This window comes from Cololabis saira, chromosome 24 (genome assembly GCF_033807715.1).
Source record: "Cololabis saira isolate AMF1-May2022 chromosome 24, fColSai1.1, whole genome shotgun sequence".
Classification (NCBI taxonomy): Eukaryota; Metazoa; Chordata; class Actinopteri; order Beloniformes; family Belonidae; genus Cololabis; species Cololabis saira.
In genome coordinates, this window is record NC_084610.1 from 15152139 (window position 1) to 15176185 (window position 24047).

A 24047-nucleotide genomic window follows, 5' to 3' on the forward strand; every position below is an offset into this window, starting at 1 on the left:
TTGAAGCTGTGAAACTGGTTTTGGCCGGTTCCTGACTCGTGTTTGTGGTTAGCGTCCTCGGTAATTGTTCCAGCTGCCTGTAAATGCACGATATAAACAGACTTATGTCGCTGAACGTGGATGTCGTGGCGCCCCCTGGTGGCTGGTCTGGTCTGGTCTCTCGACAATTCGACTTTTTTCTCGACAATTTGACTTTTTTCTCGACATTTCGACTTTTTTTCTCAACATTTCGATTTTTTTCTAGACATTTTGACTTTTTTCTCTCGACATTTCGACTTTTTTCTCAACATTTCAACTTTTTCTCGAAATTGTACTTCAACATTATTTCTCAACATTTCGACTTTTTTCTCAACATTTCGACTTTTTTCTCGAAATTGTACTTCAACATTAATCTCGACATTTCGACTTTTGTCTCGACATTTTGACTTTTTAATTTAGCCTTGTACAAAGGCTAAATTAAAGTTACTCCCTGTCTGTGTACAACGGTTTTTCTCAATACATGAGTCAAAATATAATTTGCGTGATGTTTGTAAATTTGTTGTACAAAAAGCTAGAAAAGAGACTAAAAGGAGACGTATATCTGTTGTGGGAGTTAAACTATGGAATGACGCTAACCTAGATTTACGAATGTGCAGCTCATTTTCGGTTTACAAAAAAAAAGATTTGTAGAGCAATCTTTGAAAGTTAAAAATGTTGCTGTTCTCTGATATTTATTTAAAAAAAAATGTCTTTACTGCTATATATGTAAACCTTATAGGTCTTCTTTTTCTGGTTTAGCTTTTTTTATTGTATCAATGTTGGGTAGGTTTATTTATTTATTTTTTTTCTGCTATTTGAAAATGTATTCATGACAATACATTTAAATACTGGTAACCTTATTGGTTTCTTTTTTTCTGTTTCTTTTCTGGTTTGGTTTGGCTTAATTTAGTTTTGTTTGTTTGCTTGCTTGTTTGTTTGTTTGTTTGTCAGCGGTTGTTTTTTTTTTTGTTGTTTCTTTTTTAGTGTAAGTTTGTTTTTTTATATTGAAAGAATTCTGGATAGCTTATTTTGGTATGTAGGACAGGCATTAATATAAGCACTATGTTTCTGCCTTTTCAGTCACTATTTTGTCGATAATGTTTGTGTCGATAATGTTTGTGTTGATAATGCTTGTAGTGTGATGTGACTGAATAAAGAATTTCAAACAAAAAAAACAAACGGTCCGGTAGCGGGTCCGGGGGGACACATTAGCGTGTGACACGCTGCCGTCAGGTGGTCGGAGACACAGAGGGAAACCTGTACGGAAGAGTATCAGGGCCCTGCAGGAGAATAAATACTTGAGAGGGGAAGATTTTTTTTATTGTGCACTTTCAGAAAAAAGTCAAAATGTCGAGAAAAAAAAAGTCTAAATGTCGAGATTAATGTTAAAATACAATTTTGAGAAAAAAGTCGAAATGTCGAGATTAATGTTGAAATACAATTTCGAGAAAAAAGTCAATGTCGAGAAAAATGTTGGAATACAATTTCGAGAAAAAAAATCGAAATGTCGAGAAAAAAGTCGAAATGTCGAGAATAATGTTGAAATACAATTTTGAGAAAAAAGTCAATGTTGAGAAAAATTTTGAAGTACAAATTCGAGAAAAAAGTCGAAATTTAGCCTTTTTTCTCAACATTTCAACTTTATTCACGAATTTTTGACTTTTCTTTCAACATTTCGGCTGTTTTCTTGAAATTGTACTTCAACATTAATCTCAACATTTCAACTTTTTTCTCGACATTTCAACTTTTTTCTTGAAATTGTACTTCAACATCAATCTCGACATTTCGACTTCTTTCTCCACATTTCGACTTTTTTCTCAACATTTCAACTTTTTTCTCGTCATTTCGACTTTTTTCTCGCAGTGCATAATCATCTTCCTCTAAAATATTATTTTTATTTTTCTCCTGCCTGGCCCTGATACTCTTCCGTACACCTGTGATGGATGCGACAGAAGGTGATATTCTGAAGGAAGGGGGCGTGGCCTGTATCCCAACAGAGCCTTTGAGCGCTTTTTTGAGCGCGTTTTGAGCGCTAACCTCAAAGAAACATGATCATTAAAATAAAAACGGCTTTAAGTGTCTTTGTTTTGGTCCTTTCGGGTGTTGCATGTTTATTTTGTGTTGTTTCTCTGATTTATGGAAAAATAACGTCTAAATGTGGCTTCAGAGCGTCTCCGCCATTTCTGTGCTGCTGTTGGAACATTATTAACAATGTGAGCAGTATTATTGTTTATGTGATTGTAGTATAGTTGATTGTATCGCGAGAAGTGGGTTACTTACGTGGTGAGAGAGGTAAGCAGAAAAGCGGGAATAACTGGGTAAGTACGGAAATGGAGTAAGACAATAAAACGGGTTTAAATACCTTCTAGACTTCTTTATTGGACAATACTCTACTAGACAGCAATGTGAACCCGGAAATGTTGAGTACCCCAAAGTTTTATGTTAGAAATGTACAGTATAGGTCCCCAGCATTTAGAAACTGCCGGATGCTAACTTACATATGTTGGGCAATTAGCATAATTAGCATCAATTAGCATACTCACATATATGGACAATATTTCAGCAATTGCTTGGCCAATTTGGACAATATTGGAGTGGTTCTGGGGGTTATTGAGGATGCTGAATCCGTTTCTGACATTTTCAAAATTCAAAATGGCCGTTTAAACCAGAAGTGGCCATATTTCAACTCCTGGTGGGCCGATTTTGTTTCAGTCAGTTTAGAAGTTTTAGAAGATCCTGAATCGATTGGATTGGACAGATAACTTATGTATTTGAAATAATTGAAACAACTCGGTTATAAATTGTAGGATATTTATGAACACAATTATCCAGACAGTGCAGAACATGTACATTTTAATTCACATTACACTCTGAGGTGACTCACAATTGTGTATCGGAGGTAACAAAGGCCGCGTTCAGACTGCAGGCAAATCTGATTCGTATCTGATTCCTTCTCATATCCGATTTTTCAGGCGTCACCCAGCGCGTGTATTGTGTGAAGTCATGTTTTTTTTTGCTCTGCATAAGTCTAGGTAGGTGGCTCCCAGGACCGGACTTGAAGAGCCCTGTGATAGACTATTTTGAAACCTCATATCAAAGTACTCTTCAGTAGCTCAACTGGATGCAAAGAGGCTTTCCACTGCAGAGCTTGTGTTCAAACCTTATCCCAGGACCACTTTTAAAGCGATTTCCTTCTACTGAGGACTAAAAACTCACTAGGAAGCCTTAGTGACATGTGACTCTATGGCACAAGATGTTATGGAGGTGCATGGTCTAAAGAAGACTTAAGGTTCAATTCCTTCTAGAGTTCTTCATCCTGTTGTCTTTAAAAAGCACCAAACCTGTCAATTTTAAAGTTCAAAATGAAAAGTTAAATGCGCTATGAGACATGACTGAAGAGGTTATTTGGTGGTTTGGAGGGATTGCAATTTTCAGTGCAGCTGAACTTGTGTCCTGGTGTAGCTCATCTTGGAACAAAGAGGGTTTCAAATGCAGAGGTTATTGGAGCAAACCCTATACCTGAGCATCTTTTAAAATAATGTCCTACTGAGGATTGAAAACTGGCCAGGAAGCCTGTGAAAGAGGTGAGTACTGTATGTGGCGCATCATGGTAAAGAGCTGCACATTGTTAAAGACACTGTGAGTTCAATTCCCGCCAGAGGTCTTCAGCCTGTTGACTTTAAGTAGCACATAATCTAATGCATGTTATCATTTATCCTAACCTTTATTGGAATGTACATCCAAGTTTAGTTGCAGGAATCTGAGGGCAACGGGTGTAAGAACAAAACTGGACAAGAACATCTGAAACAACCACAACCAAATTCACTCTATCTGGATGGAGCAATTTAACTGGATAGGTTTTATTAAAGGCCGAAATGAAATAGGCTGTTTTTAAAATGTAAGGAGTAAAAAGTACAGATAATTGCATGAAAATGTAAAGAGTAAAAGTAAAAAGTCGTCCGAAAAATAATTACTCCAGTGAAGTATAGATAACCAAAATTTCTACTTAAGTAAGGTAACGAAGTATTTGTACTTCGTTACTTGACACCTCTGGTTGTGCACCATGGAAGAGTGCCGCACATTGTTAAACAGACTGAGAGTTCAATTCCCGCCAGAGTTCTTCATCCAGTTGTCTTTAAGTAGATCAAAATCCACTTTTAGAGTTCAACACTCAAAATGAAAAGATAAATGCACTATGAGAGATGTCTTCCCCCAAGGATACTGGTGGTGTGGAGGGTTTGCTCAGGGCTCTAAGGTGCCAATGAACGGGTGGTCCATGCTGGTTCAAACCCTCCCCATCCTCACAATCTGGTGAGGTAGAGGCATCAGACCTTATACCTGAACCTCTTTTAAAATGACGTCCTTCTATTGACGATTCAAAACTGGCCAGGAAGCCCGGGAAGGAGGCAAGAATGTGGCGCATCATGGAAAAGTGCTGCACATTGTTAAAGAGACTGAGAGTTCAATTCCCGCCAGAGGTCTTCAGCCCGTTGACTTTAAGTAGCACAAAATCCACTTTTAGAGTTCAACGCTAAAAATGAAAAGATAAATGCACTAAGAGAGATGTCTTCCCCCCAAGGATACTGGTGGTGTGGAGGGTTTGCTCATGGCTTTAAGGTGCCAATGAAAAGGTGGTGCATGCTGGTTCAAACCCTCCCCATCCTCAGTATCTGAAGGGGTAGAGGGATCAGGGAGGATGAGAAGGCAGGAGTGCCTGGGGGATGAGGTAGGATGAGAAGGTTAGGGGGGGTCAGGTAGGAGGGGAGGGCATGAGGGCTAGGGGCTAGGGAGTAAGAGGACAGCTGAAGGGCCAGGGGTATGAGGTAGGAAGAGGAGGGCTTGGTGGCGTCAGGAAGGTTGAGAAGTGTTAGGTAGGACAGGGGTAGGCAATTCTGGTCCTCAAGGGCCGGTGTCCTGCATGTCTTAGATGTTACCCTGCTTCAGCACACCGTGATAAAAGTACCTGTGTCAGCAGGGAAACATCTAAAGCATGCAGGACACCGGCCCTCGAGGACCGGAATTGCCTACCCCTGAGGTAGGAGAAGGGGGAGCCAGGAAGGATGAGGGGGCATGAGGCAAGAAGGGAGGCAGGCTAGGAGGATCAGGTGATAGGGCCTTTTACAAATCAAAGCTTTGAAAAGGGTAATTACCTCAACCTTCCTGACCCCCCCAAAGCTGTCTTTCCTCATGTCCCTAGCCCACCTCTTACACCCTGATCCCCATTGCCTTTCTCCTCTAGTCCTCCTGCCCTCCTCATCCTACCTGACCCCTCCTCATCCTACCTGACCCCTCCTCATCCTACCTGAACCCTCCTCATCCTACCTGACCCCTCCTCATCCTACCTGAACCCTCCTCATCCTACCTGAACCCTCCTCATCCTACCTGACCCCTCCTCATCCTACCTGACCCCTCCTCATCCTACCTGACCCCTCCTCACCCTACCTGAGCCCCTACCTGTCCTCATCTCACCTGAGCCCTCCTCATCCTACCTGACCCCTCCTCATCCTACCTGACCCCTCCTCATCCTACCTGACCCCTCCTCATCCTACCTGACCCCTCCTCATCCTACCTGACCCCTCCTCATCCTACCTGACCCCTCCTCATCCTACCTGACCCCTCCTCATCCTACCTGACCCCTCCTCATCCTACCTGACCCCCCTAGCCCTCCTTATCCTAACTGACCCCCCTAGCCCTCCTCATCCTACCTCATGCCCCTAGCACTCCTAACCTCTCATCCTCCCTGATCCCTCTACCACTTCAGATACTGAGGATGGGGAGGATTTGAACCAGCATGCACCAACCTTTCATTGGCACCTTAAAGCCGTGAGCAAACCCTCCACACCACCAGTATCCTTGGGGGGAAGACATCTCTCTTAGTGCATTTATCTTTTCATTTTTAGCGTTGAACTCTAAAAGTGGATTTTGTGCTAATTAAAGTCAACGGGCTGAAGACCTCTGGCGGGAATTGAACTCACAGTCTCTTTAACAATGTGCAACTCTTTACCATGATGCGCCACATTATTGCCTCTTTCCCAGGATTCCTGGCCAGTTTTCAATCGTCAGTAGAAGGACGTCATTTTAAAAGTTGTCCAGGTATAAGGTCTGATGCCTCTACCTCTCCAGATACTGCGGGTTTGAACCAGCATGGTCCACCCTTTCATTGGCACCTTATAGCCCTGAGCAAACCCTCCAAACCACCAGTATCCTTGGGGGAAGACATCTCTCATAGTGCATTTATCTTTTCATTTTGTGTGTTGAACTCTAAAAGTGGATTTAGTTCTACTTAAAGTCAACGGGCTGAAGACCTCTGGCGGGAATTGAACTCTCAGTCTCTTTAACAATGTTCAGCATTTTACCATGATGCGCCACATAAAGTACTCACCTCTTTCCCAGGCTTCCTGGCCAGTTTTCAATCGTCAGTAGAAGGACGTCATTTTAGAAGTGGTTCAGGTATAAGGTTTGGTCTATGTTGCGGTCTCCACACAAATAACATTGAAATGATATGGCTCGAAAATGGAAACCACAACATCAGGAAGGACACCAACAAAAGAGCACAAGTTTAACAGCTTTTATTTAAGCAACCTCCGAAAATAAATACACTGAGCAGAAATCATAATACTCACTATAAGAAAAAACATTTTTTATTTATCCTTTATTTATTTATCCTTTATTTATTCAGGAAAGTCCCATTGAGATACAATACCTCTTCTGCCAGGGAGTCCTGGTCAAGATAGCAGCAAAAAAATAAATTCAGTTTCATATAAAAGAAAATACATACAAGGACAAGTAACTTTACAAAAAATAAAAAATATCAAAACAAAAAACAAACATAAAACATACAAGGATCAGAAAGCTAAAAATAATTCATGACAAGAATGACACTTGATTAAAAACAATGACATTGTTCTGTAAAAACTGATTTTAACATGTGTTTGAACATGTTAAGAGAGGGTAAATATTTAAGGTTGAGTTTGTGTTGTAGCTCATTCCAAGCTTGCGGTGCATAAAAGGAAAAGGTTGATTTACCCAACTCTGTTCGAGTGCTTGGGACCTTGAGGAGAACTTTCTCTGATGATCTGGTATTATAGCTGCTAGAGTAATATTTTAATAAATTGGATATGTACAGTGGTAGTTTACCCAGTAATGCTTTTGCAATAAATATTAACATATGTGATTTTCTCCTTAGACTCAGTGAAGTCCATTCAACCGTTTGATACAAAGTACAATGATGTGTACGTACACTTGAACCAGTTACAAACCGCAAGGCAGCATGATAGACTACATCCAGTTTTTTCAAAAGAAATGAAGATGCATGCATGTAAATGACATCACCATAGTCTAATACTGACAAAAAGGTACTTTGTACCAATCTTTTTCTAGCAACAAAAGGAAAACATTTTTTTGCACGAAAATAAAAACCTAACTTTGGTCTGAGTTTTTTTAGGAGGCTATCAATATGAACATCAAAGGTCAACTTATCATCCAACCAGATCCCAAGGTATTTGTATGAGGTAACCCTCTCAAGGTGAGTGCCATCTACTGTTAAGATCTCACAATCAGAATCTAATGACCGGGAACGCGTAAAAATCATGTATTTAGTCTTTTTAGAGTTTAAAATCAGTTTTAATTTAAGAAGTGACTCCTGCAATATATTAAAGGTCATTCACTCATCAGACAAGGAGGGCGACAATGTGTCGGCCAGGACATTATCTTTGCCACGGACATGCCTGACCTCCACATTGAAGTATTTAAAAAAGATAGACCATCTCATCAACCTCCGATTGGTGTTCCGCATCTGGTTCAGGAAAACGGGAGGGTTGTGATCAGTGTAAACGAGGGTGGGTTCATTGGAGGAACCCACATAAACCTCAAAATGCTTTAAGGCCAAAATAAGCGCCAGCGCTTCTTTTTCCACTGTGGAATACACACGCTGATGTCGATTAAACTTTTTGGAGTAATACGAGACCGGGTCCTCAATCCCATCATCCCCATTCTGAAGAAGGACAGCACCCGCCCCTGCATCACTTGCATCCGCAGCAAGTTTAAATGGCCGCTCGAACGCCGGTGCAGCTAGAACTGGCGCATTAGTTAACAAGGCTTTTATACCATCAAACGAATGCTGACAGCTCGAAGACCATTTGTACCGTACTTTTGCGCACAACATGTCGGTCAACGGGGCTGCGACGGCAGAAAAGTTCCTGCCATTCCCAAGAACCGCATTAGACCATGGCGAGTGACAGGAGGGAGGAGGAAACGAAAGGATGGCTTCCACTTTAGAATGGACAGGCTTAACTTGACCCCGACCAACAACTTTGCCGAGGTATGTAACTGTAGCCTGCCCAAACTCACACTTGGCAAGATTCAAAGTGAGATTAGCCTCACTCAACCGGCCAAACACTGCTTGTTTGCAGTGGCGGAGCCAGAATGTAGCTAATGGGTGGGCCTGCAGAAATTTGGGTGGGCCTGATTTTTTATAAGTTCAGATGTGCGTACAAATAATATTGTGTAAAAAAATCTGGGAAGTTCGTTTTTATATTTTTTTATTTTAAATTCTAAATGTTAACAAGAAAATAGTTACACAGTTACACTTTTAAGGCAGACACAATGGGAACTGATCATGAATTATTATGAAAAAAAAAAAAAAAAAAAAGATTTTTTTTTTTTTTTTTTCCATGAATCTTACTGGGTGGGCAAGCTGTCAATCTGGGTGGGCCTGTGCCCATCCAGGCCCACCCATAGATCCGCCCCTGCTTGTTTGTGCTGCAGTGATCATTAGTTAACGTTTTGGGAATCCGGGAGCTTTTATTTTGACACGGCTCGTGCAGACTCTTATTGTGAAGCCCGGCCGGAAGCGCGGCGCGGCTGAACCGGAAGCAATTTTGCGGCGCTGCAGGTTGACGATTGTTTCTGCTGCAGGATCCTCTCAAACTCTTAAACGTACGTATTAAACTCTTAAACGTACATATTTGTGTTTTATTTACTTCCCACCCTGCTGACGGGTTGTTTTAGCTGTTTACAGCCAGAAAACAGCGAGTTTGGAGCAGTTTAAACCTTATTTGAGCCTCATTTTCGCGGGTTGAACGAGTTAAACTGATGCGGCTGCAGAAACATCAGAGTAGAAATAAGGTTCTCAGTTATTGAACACCAATCAAATCAAACATCAATCAAATTATCCAGTTTTCACCAACAGGTACTTTTGTATTGGAAACTTTTGTAGAATCATAATTTTACCCCCCACAATAGTCCAATATGGAACAATCGATCACAGTCAAGAACAAGTCGTTAACAAGAACTGGATGGAAAAAGATATTTGGTCTGTCCTTCGTTTAGTTGATAGCCGTGGTGAGTTGTGATCATATGAGAACTTTTGCCTTAAATATGACCTTAATACATTTAAATCTATCACCAAAGCCATCCCCAAATCTGTTTTGAATTTGATAAAATGTGTTTTAACTAATGCTACTCCTACTTTAATGAGGTTAAAATTCCAAACAAATCAATTAGAAATACGTTTAATTTCATCTCACACCCCTCGGTATCCTACAGAAATTCAATCTTACAGTTTTACCCCAAACATATCACCATGTTACGAACAAAATACTTACTGGTAAAATTTCCAATTACTCCAAAAGCAAAAGAACTCTATTTTAAAACCTTAAATGGTGTAAAAACCTATCCAGCGATTTGTTGCGACACCGATTTGGTATTGAAACTAATAACTGTGTATTTTGTGATGAATGCGAAACCACTGATCATTTATTTTTTGAATGCATATATTCTAAAACCCTTTGGCAGGTTAAACATGACTGGCTTCACCCAGAGGTGTTTGATCTGCAGGACTTCTCACCAAAAGCTATTATTTTTGGACTTTCAATAGACAATAACCAATGATGACTTTCTGATTAATAATATCATAATTCTGGGTAAATTCCACATCCACAAGTCCTCGATTTTGTGTATTCCATAACGAATTCCTTCACTTTTCTAAAGCCCTTAAACTCATGACAAAAAGAAATGCAATACAACTATTGAACATAATTGTTGAATATAATTTATTGGATAAGCCCCTTTAGCCCCTTTTAATTATTTTCCTCTTCATTTTATTTATTTTCTTTTCCTTCTGTTTTCTCTCAAATGCACCTGTACCTGGAAGCATTTTGATAAAGTTTGATGCCTTGTTGTTTGTATATAAAGATATTTTTCAATTAAAAAAAAAAAAAAAAAAAATTTGAACACAAACATTTTTAGGTCTCATTTGACCTTTTTACAAATAAAATAGACTTAAAACTCCGACATGGCCACCAGAAAGAGCTCGCCGATGAAATAGTTAATTCAGCCATCATTTTCTGTGATTTACTTTTTAATTTGTGAAATTATTAACTTTCTTTGGTAAATTGGGGCCAATGTGTGAAAATGAGCAGCAGTTTTAACCTTTTATGGGCTGAAATTCCCGGATTTATGTTCAATTGGTGCTGGAAAGTGACATTTCTGAATGGGATGTAAAATACAAAATAATGAAGGATTACAAGACAAAATGATTTGAATATAATTTAATTATGCAGAGCAATTTAGAGTAAATTTTCTTTTCTTTTTGTATCACTGATAAACTGGGTTATCTTCTGGAAGGTACAGGAGGCAAGAATAAGCTTCGGCTTCAGCCGAAACTCCTTTTTCGGTTCCGAAGAGTTTGTTTTATTGTTGTGTGAAACTGATTAGTGTAAATAGTTACAAGTTAAGTTGCATATAATGTAATGGAACCAAAATAAACTATTCATTCATTCGATGTTGTAACTGGAACACCTGAAACTAAAACCTGTTGGTGTGTTCCAGGTGTGTCGGCCGGCTCCCGTCCCTCCATGGCTCACATCACCATCAACCAGTACCTGCAGCAGGTGAGGTGACCTCCGACCTCTGTGGTCCCAGGTTTGAGGTCTCAGGTCACCTACACACAGTTCCTACTTCTCATGAACTAAGTCAAAGTTCAGTTCACATAGTTTAAAAATGAAAAGTTCACGTTCATAGTTCACCATTTTCACTCTGAACTAGTTCAAATTCAGTTAATTTCAATATTTTTAGATGAGAAGTACGAATGAAACGCCCCCCTATCCTAAAACTGTTCACTGTGTAGCAGGGGTCTTCCAGCCTGGTCCTCAGGACCCCCTTGTCTTGCATGTTTTACAGGGTTTCCCTGCTTCATTGCACCCTGATAAAAGTGACTGTGTCGTTAACAGAATTGTGCAGACCTGGAGGACAAGCTGATGACGACGATTAATTAGAATCAGGTGTGTTAAAGCAGGTAAAAATGTAAAACATGCAGGAGACCGGCCCTTGAGGACCAGGGTTGGTGACTCCTGATCTAAAACATGCAGGACAGGGTCCCGAGGACCAGCGTTGAAGACCCTGCTGTATACAATCATGTATCGTCCTGGTGGCTTTTCAACTTTCCTCAGAGGCTTTAAATCTCCAGCAATGTAGTCCGTTATCAGTGACTACGTTTACATGCAGTCAAAATCCGGGTTATTGCTAATATTCCGGTTACTGAAACATTCGGAATATTTCGTTTACATGCGTGAGCAAACAGGGTTATCCCTGTTTACATGGTACCGGTAATTAATCATTTGGGATATCTGGATCAAACCAGCGACGCACGGAGGACGTAATGACGCAATTACCGTCATTTCCGCTTCTTCTTCCTGTATCCAAATTCAAAACAAATGCTGCTTCGCGCAACTTTTCGTTCACCTTCTTGTAAATCTCGCTATCCCAGTACTTTCTAACGTCTACAAATGCCAAAATGTTCATATCCTTCATTACATTTTTGAAGTGATTAGTCTCCTCCTCACTCCAAAAGTGTGGCCTGGTCTTGTGTTTCTCAGTGTTTATAAGAACTTCCTGGACTCAAAAGACCAGGATTCCTTGCGAACAGAACATGCGCAGAAAACAAATTCATGTTCCGTTTGATCGGGATATTCTGTTTGGCGTTTACATGACCCAATATTCCGGTTTTAAAAGGAGTAACCCAGAGGTCATATTCTGGTTTTTAAAAACCGGAATATGAGCAATTTCGGGTTATTGAAAGGGGTTATTGGTGTTTACATGGCCGTGCAAATTCAGGTTATTGCCAATATTCGGGTTTTAAAAGGGTTATTGATGCATGTAAACGCATTCACTGTGTCTCCTTGTTGCGTTCAGTTCAACGTTCTCACAGAAATGACCGCGTTCATTTGAACTCGTTCATGCACAACACTGGCCACCAGGTGACCTCTGACCTGTGGTCCTGGGTTTGAGTTCCCGGGTCACCAGGTAACCTCTGACCTCGTCCCCCTACAGATGTACGAGGCCATCGATAACCGCGAGGGAATCTTCTGCGCCGAGCTGCTGTCCTTCAAACACCCTCATGTGGCTAATCCCCGCCTCCAGGTGAGGCCCCGCCCCCCCAGGTACCACCGTTGCTAGGATACGGCCGTTTCTAGGATACGGCTCACCCCTGTGTGTGTGTGTGTGTTGCAGCTGGTGAGTCCGGAGGAGAAGTGCCAGCAGGTCCTGGAGCCGCCGTACGACGAGATGGTGGCGGCTCACCTCAGGTGGGGATCAATAACCGCCGTGATCGATCGCTGATCAATAACCCCCCCACAGGTCCTGACCCCAGGTGTGTGTGTGCAGGTGCACCTACGCCGTGGCCAACCACGACTTCGTAGAAGCCTACAAGTTCCAGACGCTGGTCGTCCAATATCCTTCACACGCTCTGAGTCTCACCTGCAGAAATCCATGATCAATAATGTGTCCTGATTGGTCCTTGACCCGCCACGTCATTCCTGAGGGCCTTCCAGTCCCACAAGGAGGAGAACTGGTGAGTAACGGACCTTTATCACCTGAGGAAAACCAGACGAAAATGCTGGTCATGTGACCATAACAATAATTAAATATAATGCAATATCGTCGACGAATACAAACCAGACTAAAGTGTAGATTACAACCAAGTTAAGCGGGTATATACACAACACCAAAACAAACAAAAACTAAATCAGAGCAATATATTAAAGTGTAAATTAGATGAAAAAGGACGTCCGCTTAGAAGCCTTTTTGGACTTCACTAAAAATAAGGACTTAAAAACAAATTAAACCGGTTCTTCCGCTGTATAAAGTTAGGGACAGTTTTAAATAAGCTACATTTGTGTGTGTAGTGTTTACAGAAGAGTATCAGGGCCAGGCAGGAGAAAAATAAAAATATATATTTTAAAGGAGGAAGATTTTTTTTTTTCATTATCCACTTCAAGAAAAAAGTCGAAATGTTGAGAAAAAAGTCTAAATTTTCATATGCAGTTGCATAACTTCAGAAAGGTCCCCTTAACGTTCCACTCCAAGGATGTAAGTTAGTTAGTTAGTTACGTCTGCTGCTGCATAGCTGTCAGTCGCTCTGCTAACTGGATTTGATGGACCAGAGGAGACATTTCCACTTTATTCACAAAATTTCAACTTTATTCTTGAAATTGTATTTCAACATTAATCTCGACATTTCAACTTTTTTTTCCAAGTGCACAATAAAAAAAATCTTCCCCTCTCAAATATCTTTTCTCCTGCATGGCACTTCCATAAGTGTTTGTCTAATAGGAGAACATTATTTAATGATATGGCCATTAATAAAAAACATATTTAACCTCTGGGAAGGTTATCTCTGTTAAATGTGTCCCATGTGCAGATAAACCGGTGAAAGTCCTGCCTATGCAGTTATTCTTGATTGAGTCTAATGACCAGTGTCATGTTTCTTTAAACTTCTTTAAACAGCTATTCTTCCTGAGGTCCGCCAACATTTTAAAATAATACAGTACTAAACATAACATAATAATTAAACAAACCAAATTTTATTCGACAGTTAATTTCACTGTACCAGTGGTAAAATTCTGACTAAATATCGTCGTCAACAAACCTTCATCACCTGAGGAAAACGAGACGTTAGAAAATGCTGATCATGTGACGATAACGATAATTAAATTTATAATGCAATATCGTCGACGAATAAAAACCAGACTAAAATGTAGATTACTGTTACGAAACCCTTGGTTAGGCCATGTACAGGAGTTGAAACCAAGGGTCACATAGCATGACATTTAAGACAAAGGGATCCCAAGCATTAAAAGATGCAAATCACTGAGTCAACCCGGGTTTTTAAAGGGTGTGCTCGTTCTTACTGTCAATGCAGCAAGTTTAACAAAGTACCAAAACAAAAGTATGCCACTGCCGGGGGACGCGGATGCTGCCAAAATAACAAACTAAGCAGCTAAGGAAAAACACAGTTCTGTCTAACTGTCTAACAAGAAAACAAAAGCCTGTGCCTAACTGCACTAACCAGTGGGGTAAAATACAGTAGTGGCAACCATCCCTTACCTAGTGTGACTAAACATAGATTCTACCTACGTGATGCCTGTGTGTAGGGGCCCCCGTCTTACCTGTCCCAAGAAGTAGAAGAACAGCAATAACATCAGGGTGTGAGCAGCCGTCAACTTGCTGTGAGAGAGCCAGAGGGAACTGGCAATCAGCCCTTTTATAGGGCACAGGTGGAGCTGATTGGTGCAGGGCGGAGACAGGGAATCAGAGCTGGCCAATGAGAGATGGGTGGTGAATGGCTGCTGGTTATGGACCTCAGACCTGCAGAGAATGGGTGGTGGGGAGGGGAGGAGAAGGAGAGAACCCTACCCATGTGGCAAGTAACACTCCCACCGACAAGAACAAACTTACTCTAAGTTTGTTCACACGTATACAGTAGCTGTAGCCCAGGGGTCGGCAACCCAAAATGTTGAAAGAGCCATATTGGACCAAAAACAAATATGTCTGGAGCCGCAAAAAATGAAAGGTCTCGTATAAGCCTTAGAATGAAGGCAAATGGTGAAAGGAGAAATGTCGAGAAAAAAGTCAAAATGTGGAGAAAAAAGTCAAAATGTGGAGAAAAAAGTCAAAATTTCGAGGAAAATAGTCAAAATTTCGAGAAAAAAGTCAAAATGTCGAGATTAATGTTGAAGTACAATCTCGAGAAAAAAGTGGAAATGTTGAGAAAAAAGTGGAAATGTTGAGAAAAAAGTCAAAATTTCGAGAAAAAAGTTGAAATGTCGAGATTAAAAAGGAAAGGAAAAAGAAAGAGAAAAAAAAGAAGAAAAAGGCAAAAAAAAACCAAGAAAAAAAAGGAAATAAAGAGAAAAAAAGGGAGAACATTATTTTTGAAAAAGCTCCAGGAGCCACTAAAGAGCCGTATGCGGCTCTAGAGCCGCGGGTTGCCGACCCCTGCCCTAGCCACAAGCAAAACACAAAAACTATTGTGTCACTTAGGGGGACAACGCATCAGCCATCACATTGTCTATACCGTCTTATGTCCAAGTCGTAGTTCTGGAAGATGAGGGCCCATCGCATTAAGCGCTGGTTCTGATTGTACATTCTGGACAGGAATGTTAGTGGGTTATGATCGGTGAATACGACAACATTAGAGCTCGAGCCAACATAAACTTCAAAATGCTGCAAAGCCAGCAACAAAGCCAGTGCTTCCTTCTCAAAGGTGGAGTAATTAAGCTGTGGCTTAGTCAATTTTTGAGAGAAGAAACAGATGGGGTGATCAATTCCATCAGAATCCTCTTGAAGCAATACAGCCCCAGCTCCCAAGGCACTTGCGTCTACCTCTAATTTGAAGGGCAGAGTAAAGTCTGGGGCAGCAAGCACCGGGATGCTGCAAAGCAAAGCCATGGCCTTCTCAAAGGCCTGCTGACAATCTCGTGAGCCGACAGCAGCACCTGGTGGCGAAAGGGGGTCATCACACCCCAGTCCAGGCCAAGCTGTGTGGCACGTAACAATTACAGAATAAAAACTCTGCTAAAATGTGTCTTCATTTTTGTTGACCAAAACCAGACGACATGTTCTGACAAAGATCCTTAATGTCCATGTTTGAAGCAGTTTCCTCTGGTTTAGTGGCTGCTAGTAGCAAAGTAGCAACCTTTTTTTTTTACTTTTACAATTATTATACAAGGCTTTAAATTGCGGAGATCAGCACCGCCGCGACACGAGTAATTGGATTTGAATGGGAGAAAATGAAAAATGATTATGAAAAAAATACAATAAGTACAGTAGTATTGTGACTGGTGTGTATTTCACTGCTCTTCTGATGCTGCTGCATCCTGACTCGCTCTGTAGTGTCTTTTTATTCTAAAGCCCGCGGTGCAGGTGTGTTTTTACCAGAGAAGAACATAGTTATGGGTCGTTGTTGTCACTCTTTTTTCTTCTTATAAACCGACATGCCACCATGGATTATATCTGAGAACTGTAATGAACGATTCATCAAAGGCTCCCGTTCTTGAGCTGCTCGCTGAAGTTCATTGGCCGTTCTCAGCATTGTTGCTAAGCAACCAACGTTATTGACACAGGAAGTGAAGAAGCGGGGAGACTGTTTAGCCAATCAGAATGCAGAACACGATGCACAATGTAAATCCGTGAAGCAGCGAGACGTGAAAGGTGAACTGCGTTATACAGGGTTCCTACGGGTGCTTGAAATCGTTGTAAGTGCTTGAATTTTAGGATCAGACTGTATAGTTTAGTTATTACAAGGAGAAATAAAATCAGTAAGAAGAAACATGACTGGATGTTACAGCACGATACAATGTACATAACTGTGATTAAAAAGAGGAAAAAATAATTATGAGTATATATATTCATGTAGATATTTTACCCCAGCGATAAAGTGCTTGAAGATTTTGAAAATGACCCTTGAAAGTGCTTGAATTTGATCTTGAACAATGTGTTGGAACCCTGATTATAGCCAAGGATTACTGTACTGGTGAGCAGCGCCGCCGCCGGCCCACAATGCATCAGGAGGTGAGGTGACCCCTGCTTGTTTGTGTTTCAGGGCTCTGCACGTCATGTTCGCCGTTACGCTGGACCTGAGGATCTTCGCCAACAGCGTAAGATTACAATTACCATGTATACAGTGATAACCCTGTTTGCTCACGCATGGAAACAGATTATTCCCAATGTTTCAGTAACCGGAATATTAGCAATAACCCGAATTTTGACTGCATGTAAACGTAGTCACAGAAATGAGAACAAAACACAAACCAAAAACACTGCACAGTTAAGAGTTCATCTGAGGTCGTCACAAAGTCTGAAAAACTTCACAATTTCATTTCATTTGTAGTCTTGAACTGACAACAAACGATCTAATACAGGAAAAAGAAAAAGAAAAAGTACATTCAACAACAGTCAAAACCAACTATAACATTTCCAGATGTCAGACAATCAGTCTCAGCAAGCTGCTTGTTTAAGTGATTAATTGTTACTTATACTGATTCAAAAGATGTTGCTTAACTAATAAACTGAATGTTCTTATGCTGTTTGTTTGTGTGTTTGGGAAATTAATTCCACTCGTACACGGCCCTGTACACAACAGTCCTTTTACCAATTGACAATATCCTCCGGTTGCTTGTCTGGAGATATATTTATGATAGTCAGAGCTGTAACATCCTGCTATAATACCTGAGGAGTCTAACCCCATCTCTAATGCTAACCCCGTGTCCATGGTAACCCCGTCTCTCCAGGCGGAGCGGCAGCTCCAGAAGAGAGGTAAAGGTCAGCCGGGGGAAATGCTGGAGAAAGCAGCCGAGCAGCTGATGAGCTGCTTCAGAGTCTGTGCTAGTGACAAGTAGGTAAACACACACACACACATACACACAGACACATATATACACACACACATATATATACACACACACACACACACTCATATACTGTATATACACACACACACACACACACACACACACACACACACACACACACACACACACACACTCACTTACACAGGTAGCCGCTAACGCTCCTCTCTCCACAGCCGCGCCGGCATCGACGACTCCAAGAAGTGGGGGATGATGTTCCTGAGCAACCAGCTCTTCAAGATCTACTTCAAGGTGAGTGGTGGCCAGTGGCTAGTGGCCAGCGGCTAGTGGCCAGCGGCTAGTGGCCAGCGGCTAGTGGCCAGCGGCTAGTGGCCAGCGGCTGGCGGCCACCTGATCCAGCTCTCCTCCCCAGATCAACAAGCTGCACCTCTGCAAGCCCCTGATCCGAGCCATCGACAGCTCCAACCTGAAGAACGACTACAGCCCGGCGCAGAAGGTCACGTACAAGTACTACGTGGGCCGCAAGGCCATGTTCGACCTCGACTTCAAGCCCGGTAACTTTAGTTTTGTTTTTATTTAGACTTTATTTAACCAGGTTAGTCCCGTTGAGATAGAGAAAAAAGTCGAAATGTCGAGAATAATGTTGAAGTACAATTTTGAGAAAAAAGTCGAAATTTTGAGAAAAAAGTTGAAATGTTGAGGAAAAAAGTCGAAATTTTGAGTAAAAAGTCAAAATTTCGTGAATAAAGTTTAAATTTCGTCTTTATTCTCGAAATTTCGACTTTATTCTCGAAATTGTATTTCAACATTAATCTCGACATTTTGACCTTTTTCTCGACATGCACAGTGCACAATAAAAAAAAATCTTCCCCTCTCAAATATTTTTTTCTCCTGCATGGCCCTAATACTCTTCCGTAGAACACACATCTGGTGCTGAAAACCTACACTGCAAAAACTCAAAATCTTAACAAGAATATTTGTCTTATTTCTAGTCAAAATGTCTCATTTTTAGTAAAAAAAATCTCATTACACTTAAAACAAGACTCATCACTGGAAAAAACAACAATTTTCACCTGTTTCAAATACATTTTCACTTAAAATAAGTAGAAAAATCTGCCAGTGGAACAAGATTTTTTTGCTTGTAATGAGAAGATAAATTGTGTCCCACTGGCAGATTTTTCTACTTATTTCAAGTGAAAATTTACTTGAAACAGGTGAAAATTGTCAAATAACAAGTTATTTTTCTGGTAATGACTCTTGTTTTAAGTGTAATGAGATTTTTTGACTAAAAATGAGACATTTTAACTAGAAATAAGACAAATATTCCTGGTAAGATTTTGAGTTTTTGCAGTGTAAAAGCTTTTTTCACAAATTCCCTTCTTGTTTTTAGAAACAACCAAATGCTAAATGTCGTTGAGCGGAGATTGTAACCTCCTTGTTTCCATGTTAAAAGAGAAGATAAATATTGGATGCTTTTGATATCAAGTTTCGGAGGTCAACCGGAGGTGGCTCTTTGTTGAAATGGTTACCATGGTTACAGCGCCACCTAGCGTCACGGAGTCAGCCATGCTCTGGCCATTTATCCGATCTCTGAACAGCATGTAAACTCAGACAAGTGATCCGGTCTTCTGCATGTCGTTATCTGATACGATCAGAAATCCCATCTCTTTGCTGCATGTAAACGTACTGAGTGATGGGTTTCAGGCCCGCTGGATCCGGGTTTCCAGACCCGGGTTCTGGCCCAGTACCGCAACCCCCCCCCCGTCTGACCCGGTCCTCCTCTTCTCCCCAGCGGAGGAGTTCCTGTCCTTCTCCTTCCGCCACTGCCATCGTTCCAGCCAGAAGAACAAGAGGATGATCCTCATCTACCTGCTGCCCGTCAAGATGCTGCTGGTCAGAACAAGTTCAGTTTAACCAGTTCACATGTGTTTACATCTGGATTAGATCCAGTTTAACCAGTTCACATGTGTTTACATCTGGAATAGATCCAGTTTAACCAGTTCACATGTGTTTAGACGTGGATTAGATCCAGTTTAACCAGTTCAGATGTGTTTAGACGTGGATTAGATCCAGTTTAGTTCAAATGCGTTTTAGATCAGGTGAAACTAAGTTCCTAGAAGTCATAAATGATAATGTCCGTCATTAGTTGAGTGTTATCCAGTTAGCTAGCTAGTTACTCCAGTTCCTCCAGTTCCTCCAGTAACATTAGTCTGTTTCTGGTTTTCAGGGTCACATGCCGACTCATCAGCTGCTCAGGAAGTACGACCTCATGCAGTTCGCTGACGTCACCAAAGCAGTGAGGTGAGAGGGGGCGGGGCTAGGGGGAGGGGGCGGGGTCACGGCGATGGGAGGTCATGTGACCTTGGGTGGGGGAGCTTGCTTTCTTTTTCTTTCTTTCTTTCTTTCTTTCTTTCTTTCTTTCTTTCTTTCTTTCTTTCTTTCTTTCCATCTTTTCTGTCTTCCTCTCTCTCTCGCTCTTTTTCTTTTCTTTCTTTCTTTCTTTCTTTCTTTCTTTCTTTCTTTCTTTCTTTCTCTCTCTCTTTATTTCCATCTTTTCTTTCTGTCTTTCTTTCTTTCTTCCCCCCTTCCTTCCATCTTTTCTGTCTTCCTCTCTCTCTCTCTCTCTCTCTCGCTCTTTTTCTTTCTTTCTTTCTTCCTCCCTTCCATCTTTTCTTTCTCTTTCTTTCTTTCTTTCTTTCTTTCTTTCTTTCTTTCTTTCTTTCTTTCTTTCTTTCTTTCTTTCTTTCTTTCTTTCTTTCCCCCTTCCTTCCATCTTTTCTTTCTTTCTTTCTTTCTTTCTTTCTTTCTTTCTCTCTCTTTATTTCCATCTTTTCTTTCTGTCTTTCTTCCTTCCTTCCTTCCTTCCTTCCTTCCTTCCTTCCTTCCTTCCTTCCTTCCTTCCTTCCTTCCTTCCTTCCTTCCTTCCTTCCTTCCTTCCTTCCTTCCTTCCTTCCTTCCTTCCTTCCTTCCTTCCTTCCTTATTTTCCTTCCTTCCTTCCTTCCTTCCTTCCTTCCTTCCTTCCTTCCTTCCTTCCTTCCTTCCTTCCTGTGCTACAGCAGGTCATGTGACCTCAGGTGTTGGTATGTGTGTCCGTCAGCGAGGGGAGGTCATGTGACCTCGGATAGGGGGCGGGGCCAGTGCTCCAGCAGGTCATGTGACCTCAGGTGTGTGTATGCTTCCCCGTCAGCGAGGGGAACCTGCTGCTGCTCAACGAGGCCTTGTCCAAACACGAGACGTTCTTCATCCGCTGCGGGATCTTCCTGATCCTGGAGAAGCTGAAGATCATCACCTACAGGAACCTCTTCAAGAGAGTGTGAGCGTCGCCGTCCGTTACCCTCTTCCAGATCGGTCTGGACACCTTTTTATCGTCCTTGGGGAAGTTTTATTCGTACATTTTTCCCTCAAGGACTCGTTTGTTTCAGTACGGAAGAGTTTTAGGGCCAGGCAGGAGAAAAATAAAAATATTTTAGAGGAGGATTTTTTTTTTTCATTATGCACTTCGAGAAAAAAGTTGAAATGTTGAAAAAAAAAGGCGAAATTTCGGCTTCATTCACGAAATTTCAACTTTATTCTTGAAATTGTATTTCAAAATTAATCTCAACATTTCGACTTTTTTCTCGAAGTGCATAATGAAAAGAAAAATCTTCCTTCTCTTAAATATTATTTTTTATTTTTCTCCTACCTGGCCCCCAATACTCTTACGTAGTTTCAGCCTAAGTTGCAACATTACAACTTTTTTTGTTTTAAACTTTGTTTGTTAAGATTTTCAATTTTTCATAAAGACAGGTACAAAAAACAAGATTATGGTCAACATCTAGGTAGAGGCAGAACATACATGAACTACAATAGAAAACATGGTATGTACAATAAAGTAAGTGATACCTTCAGCAAAATGTAAAGTCAGAGCACAGAGTATGATAACTCTTTACAGTAAAACCTGCTATTACTAACTACCGTGTCCAGAAAGATCACGTATCCTTCCTGAAAAAGCAGAAATGCTTATTTTTCTGCAAAAGAATTGTTAATTCTTCATACTTGATGGTTGCAGAACTGCACAGCTCCATTGGACTTGAGTTGATTGTATTTGTCATTGGCTGACGTAGTTTTATTTTTGAGTGCTCAGCTCAGATATCCTTTTAAAAATCGGTCCTTTTAAAAAGGAGAATTTTTATTTTTATTAGAAAAATGTTGAACATGTTACTGGACATTCTTGTGTAATTGCTACAGAATAATTTGTTGTATTTAGTTAATTTCTACAGAAACATATTTATTTTATTGTTTTTATTTTATATTTATTTTCAAAACAAATCATTTGTTTTGAAAGCCCAAGGCTGGGGGCCTCTAAAGACCTCACGGAGTGCCTTTACATGGGAAGTTTAATTCATTCATTCATTCAGGTCATTAATAAAGTTAAATTGTGCTGCTTTAATTCCGAATTAAAATTAAATCCAATGTAAAATGAGTAAAAATGACCATGTAAACACCTAATTCCGAATGAAAATGGCCATTCCGAATTAAACTTAATTCCGAAGTAAGTGGCTGGTTTATTCCGATTTAAAATCCAAATAGAATAATTCCGCGATCATGTATACACTCATTCCGCTTTAACTTAATTTCGGTCTTTCTGCGCTGCTCGTTCCCTCGCCCGTCTGTCGCCATGACGCTTATATTCCGCGTTGGGCTAATTCCGAATAATTAATTCCGAATTAAAAAACATCATGTAACCGTGGCCATAGTTGACCTCACTTGTATTTTTTTGTTCAAAGATATAAAACAAAGTTGATGCTTATCGACCTGTTTTTTTCTCCTTTTTTCCAAATGGGGATCGATAACAGAATTGAACCGTTAAACAGAAACAAAAATATAATCAAAATTGGAAAAATCTTCTCAATTCCCATCCCTGTCCCCGTGTCTGTGCAGGTACCTGCTGCTGAAGACGCACCAGCTGCCGCTGGACGCCTTCCTGGTGTCTCTCAGGATGCTGCAGGTGGAGGACGTGGACGTGGACGAGGTGCAGTGCATCCTGGCCAACCTCATCTACATGGTGAGACATGAGGACGCACCTGGACCAGGTGTCCCCCCCCCCCAGGGCCGGCCCAGGCCTGCATGGGGTCCTCTATCACTGACAATAATCCCAGTGACTTGCGAGAAAAAAGTTGAAATGTCGAGATTAATGTTGAAGTACAATTTCGAGAAAAAAGTCAAAATTTCGTGAAAGTTGAAATATTGAAAAAAGTCAATTTCGAGGAAAAAGTCGAAATGTTGAGAAAAAAGTCAAAATGTCAAAATGTCGAGAAAAAAGTCAAAAGTTCGAGAATAAAGTTGAAATGTTGAAAAAAAAAAAAAGGCAAAATGTCGAGAAAAAAGTCGAAATTTCATGAAAAATGTCGAGAAAAGAGTCAAAATGTCGAGAAAAAAGTCGAAATTTCAAGAATAAAGTGGAAATGTTGAAAAAGTGGAAATGTCGACAAAAAATGACAAAGGTTCGAGAATAAAGTTGAAATGTTGAAAAAAAAAAGTCGAAATTTCGTGAAAAAAGTTGAAATGTCTACCTCGTCAATATGTTCTCCATATAAGAATAAATTCAAATGTACAAAAACAGATGTTATTAGATAGAATAGAATAAACAAATAAAACTTAAACAAATAATTAAATAATGATGTCAATGAACAGAAGTACCAGAAACAAGGTAATGAAAATTGTTTAAAAATCAAATATTAAGTTAAATATATCATACTGCGCAATATTCTTTCATCCATTCACGTGCAATATTCTCTCATTCATTCATTTTCATAATGTATAATATATTTATATTTCCTGTTTCTTATTTAGTTTTTACATGTGTGCACTTTTATGGAGCTGCTGCCTAATCTCATTATATTATTATTGACAATAAAGGCTTTCTATTCTATCCTATTCTATTCTAGATAATTAGTTCTGAAACCTTTGTAAAAATGTGCAAAAGCTTTGGTAAAATTAGGGAGAAAAACATCTAAATGATTAAATAATCTAGATAATTATTGTGTTTTTGTACAATGACATACCTTTGATAATGTATGAATCATCACTCACACATAAAAAATAATTTTTTATTTAATTTTTTTCTCCTCCAGGGTCACATCAAGGGCTACATCTCCCATCAGCACCAGAAGCTCGTCGTCAGCAAACAGAATCCCTTCCCGCCGCTGTCCTCCGTCTCCTAGACTACCCACAATCCCCCTGTCCTCCGTCTCCTAGACTACCCACAATCCCCCTGTCCTCCGTCTCCTAGACCACGTTACCCACAATCCCACTGGAAAACCCTTTTCATACTTCATTCTTTTCATTTTGTTTTGTAAAAACTGTGTTTATTAAAACAGATGCTGTTTTTGTAGAACGTT

At 40.5% G+C, this 24047-nt stretch overlaps 1 protein-coding gene across 1 annotated transcript; it reads left to right on the forward strand.

Moving 5' to 3' along the window:
- The first annotated feature begins 10853 nt into the window (after positions 1-10853).
- On the forward strand, positions 10854-24047 carry pcid2 (PCI domain containing 2). Its single transcript, XM_061715494.1, has 14 exons — positions 10854-10910; positions 12349-12438; positions 12529-12602; positions 12682-12747; positions 12827-12868; positions 16901-16955; positions 17589-17692; positions 17882-17957; positions 18079-18220; positions 19459-19559; positions 19894-19967; positions 20855-20980; positions 22588-22711; positions 23781-24047. The coding sequence occupies exons 1-14, from the start codon at positions 10875-10877 to the stop codon at positions 23868-23870; spliced, it is 1200 nt and encodes a 399-aa protein (XP_061571478.1). The 5' UTR covers positions 10854-10874; the 3' UTR covers positions 23871-24047.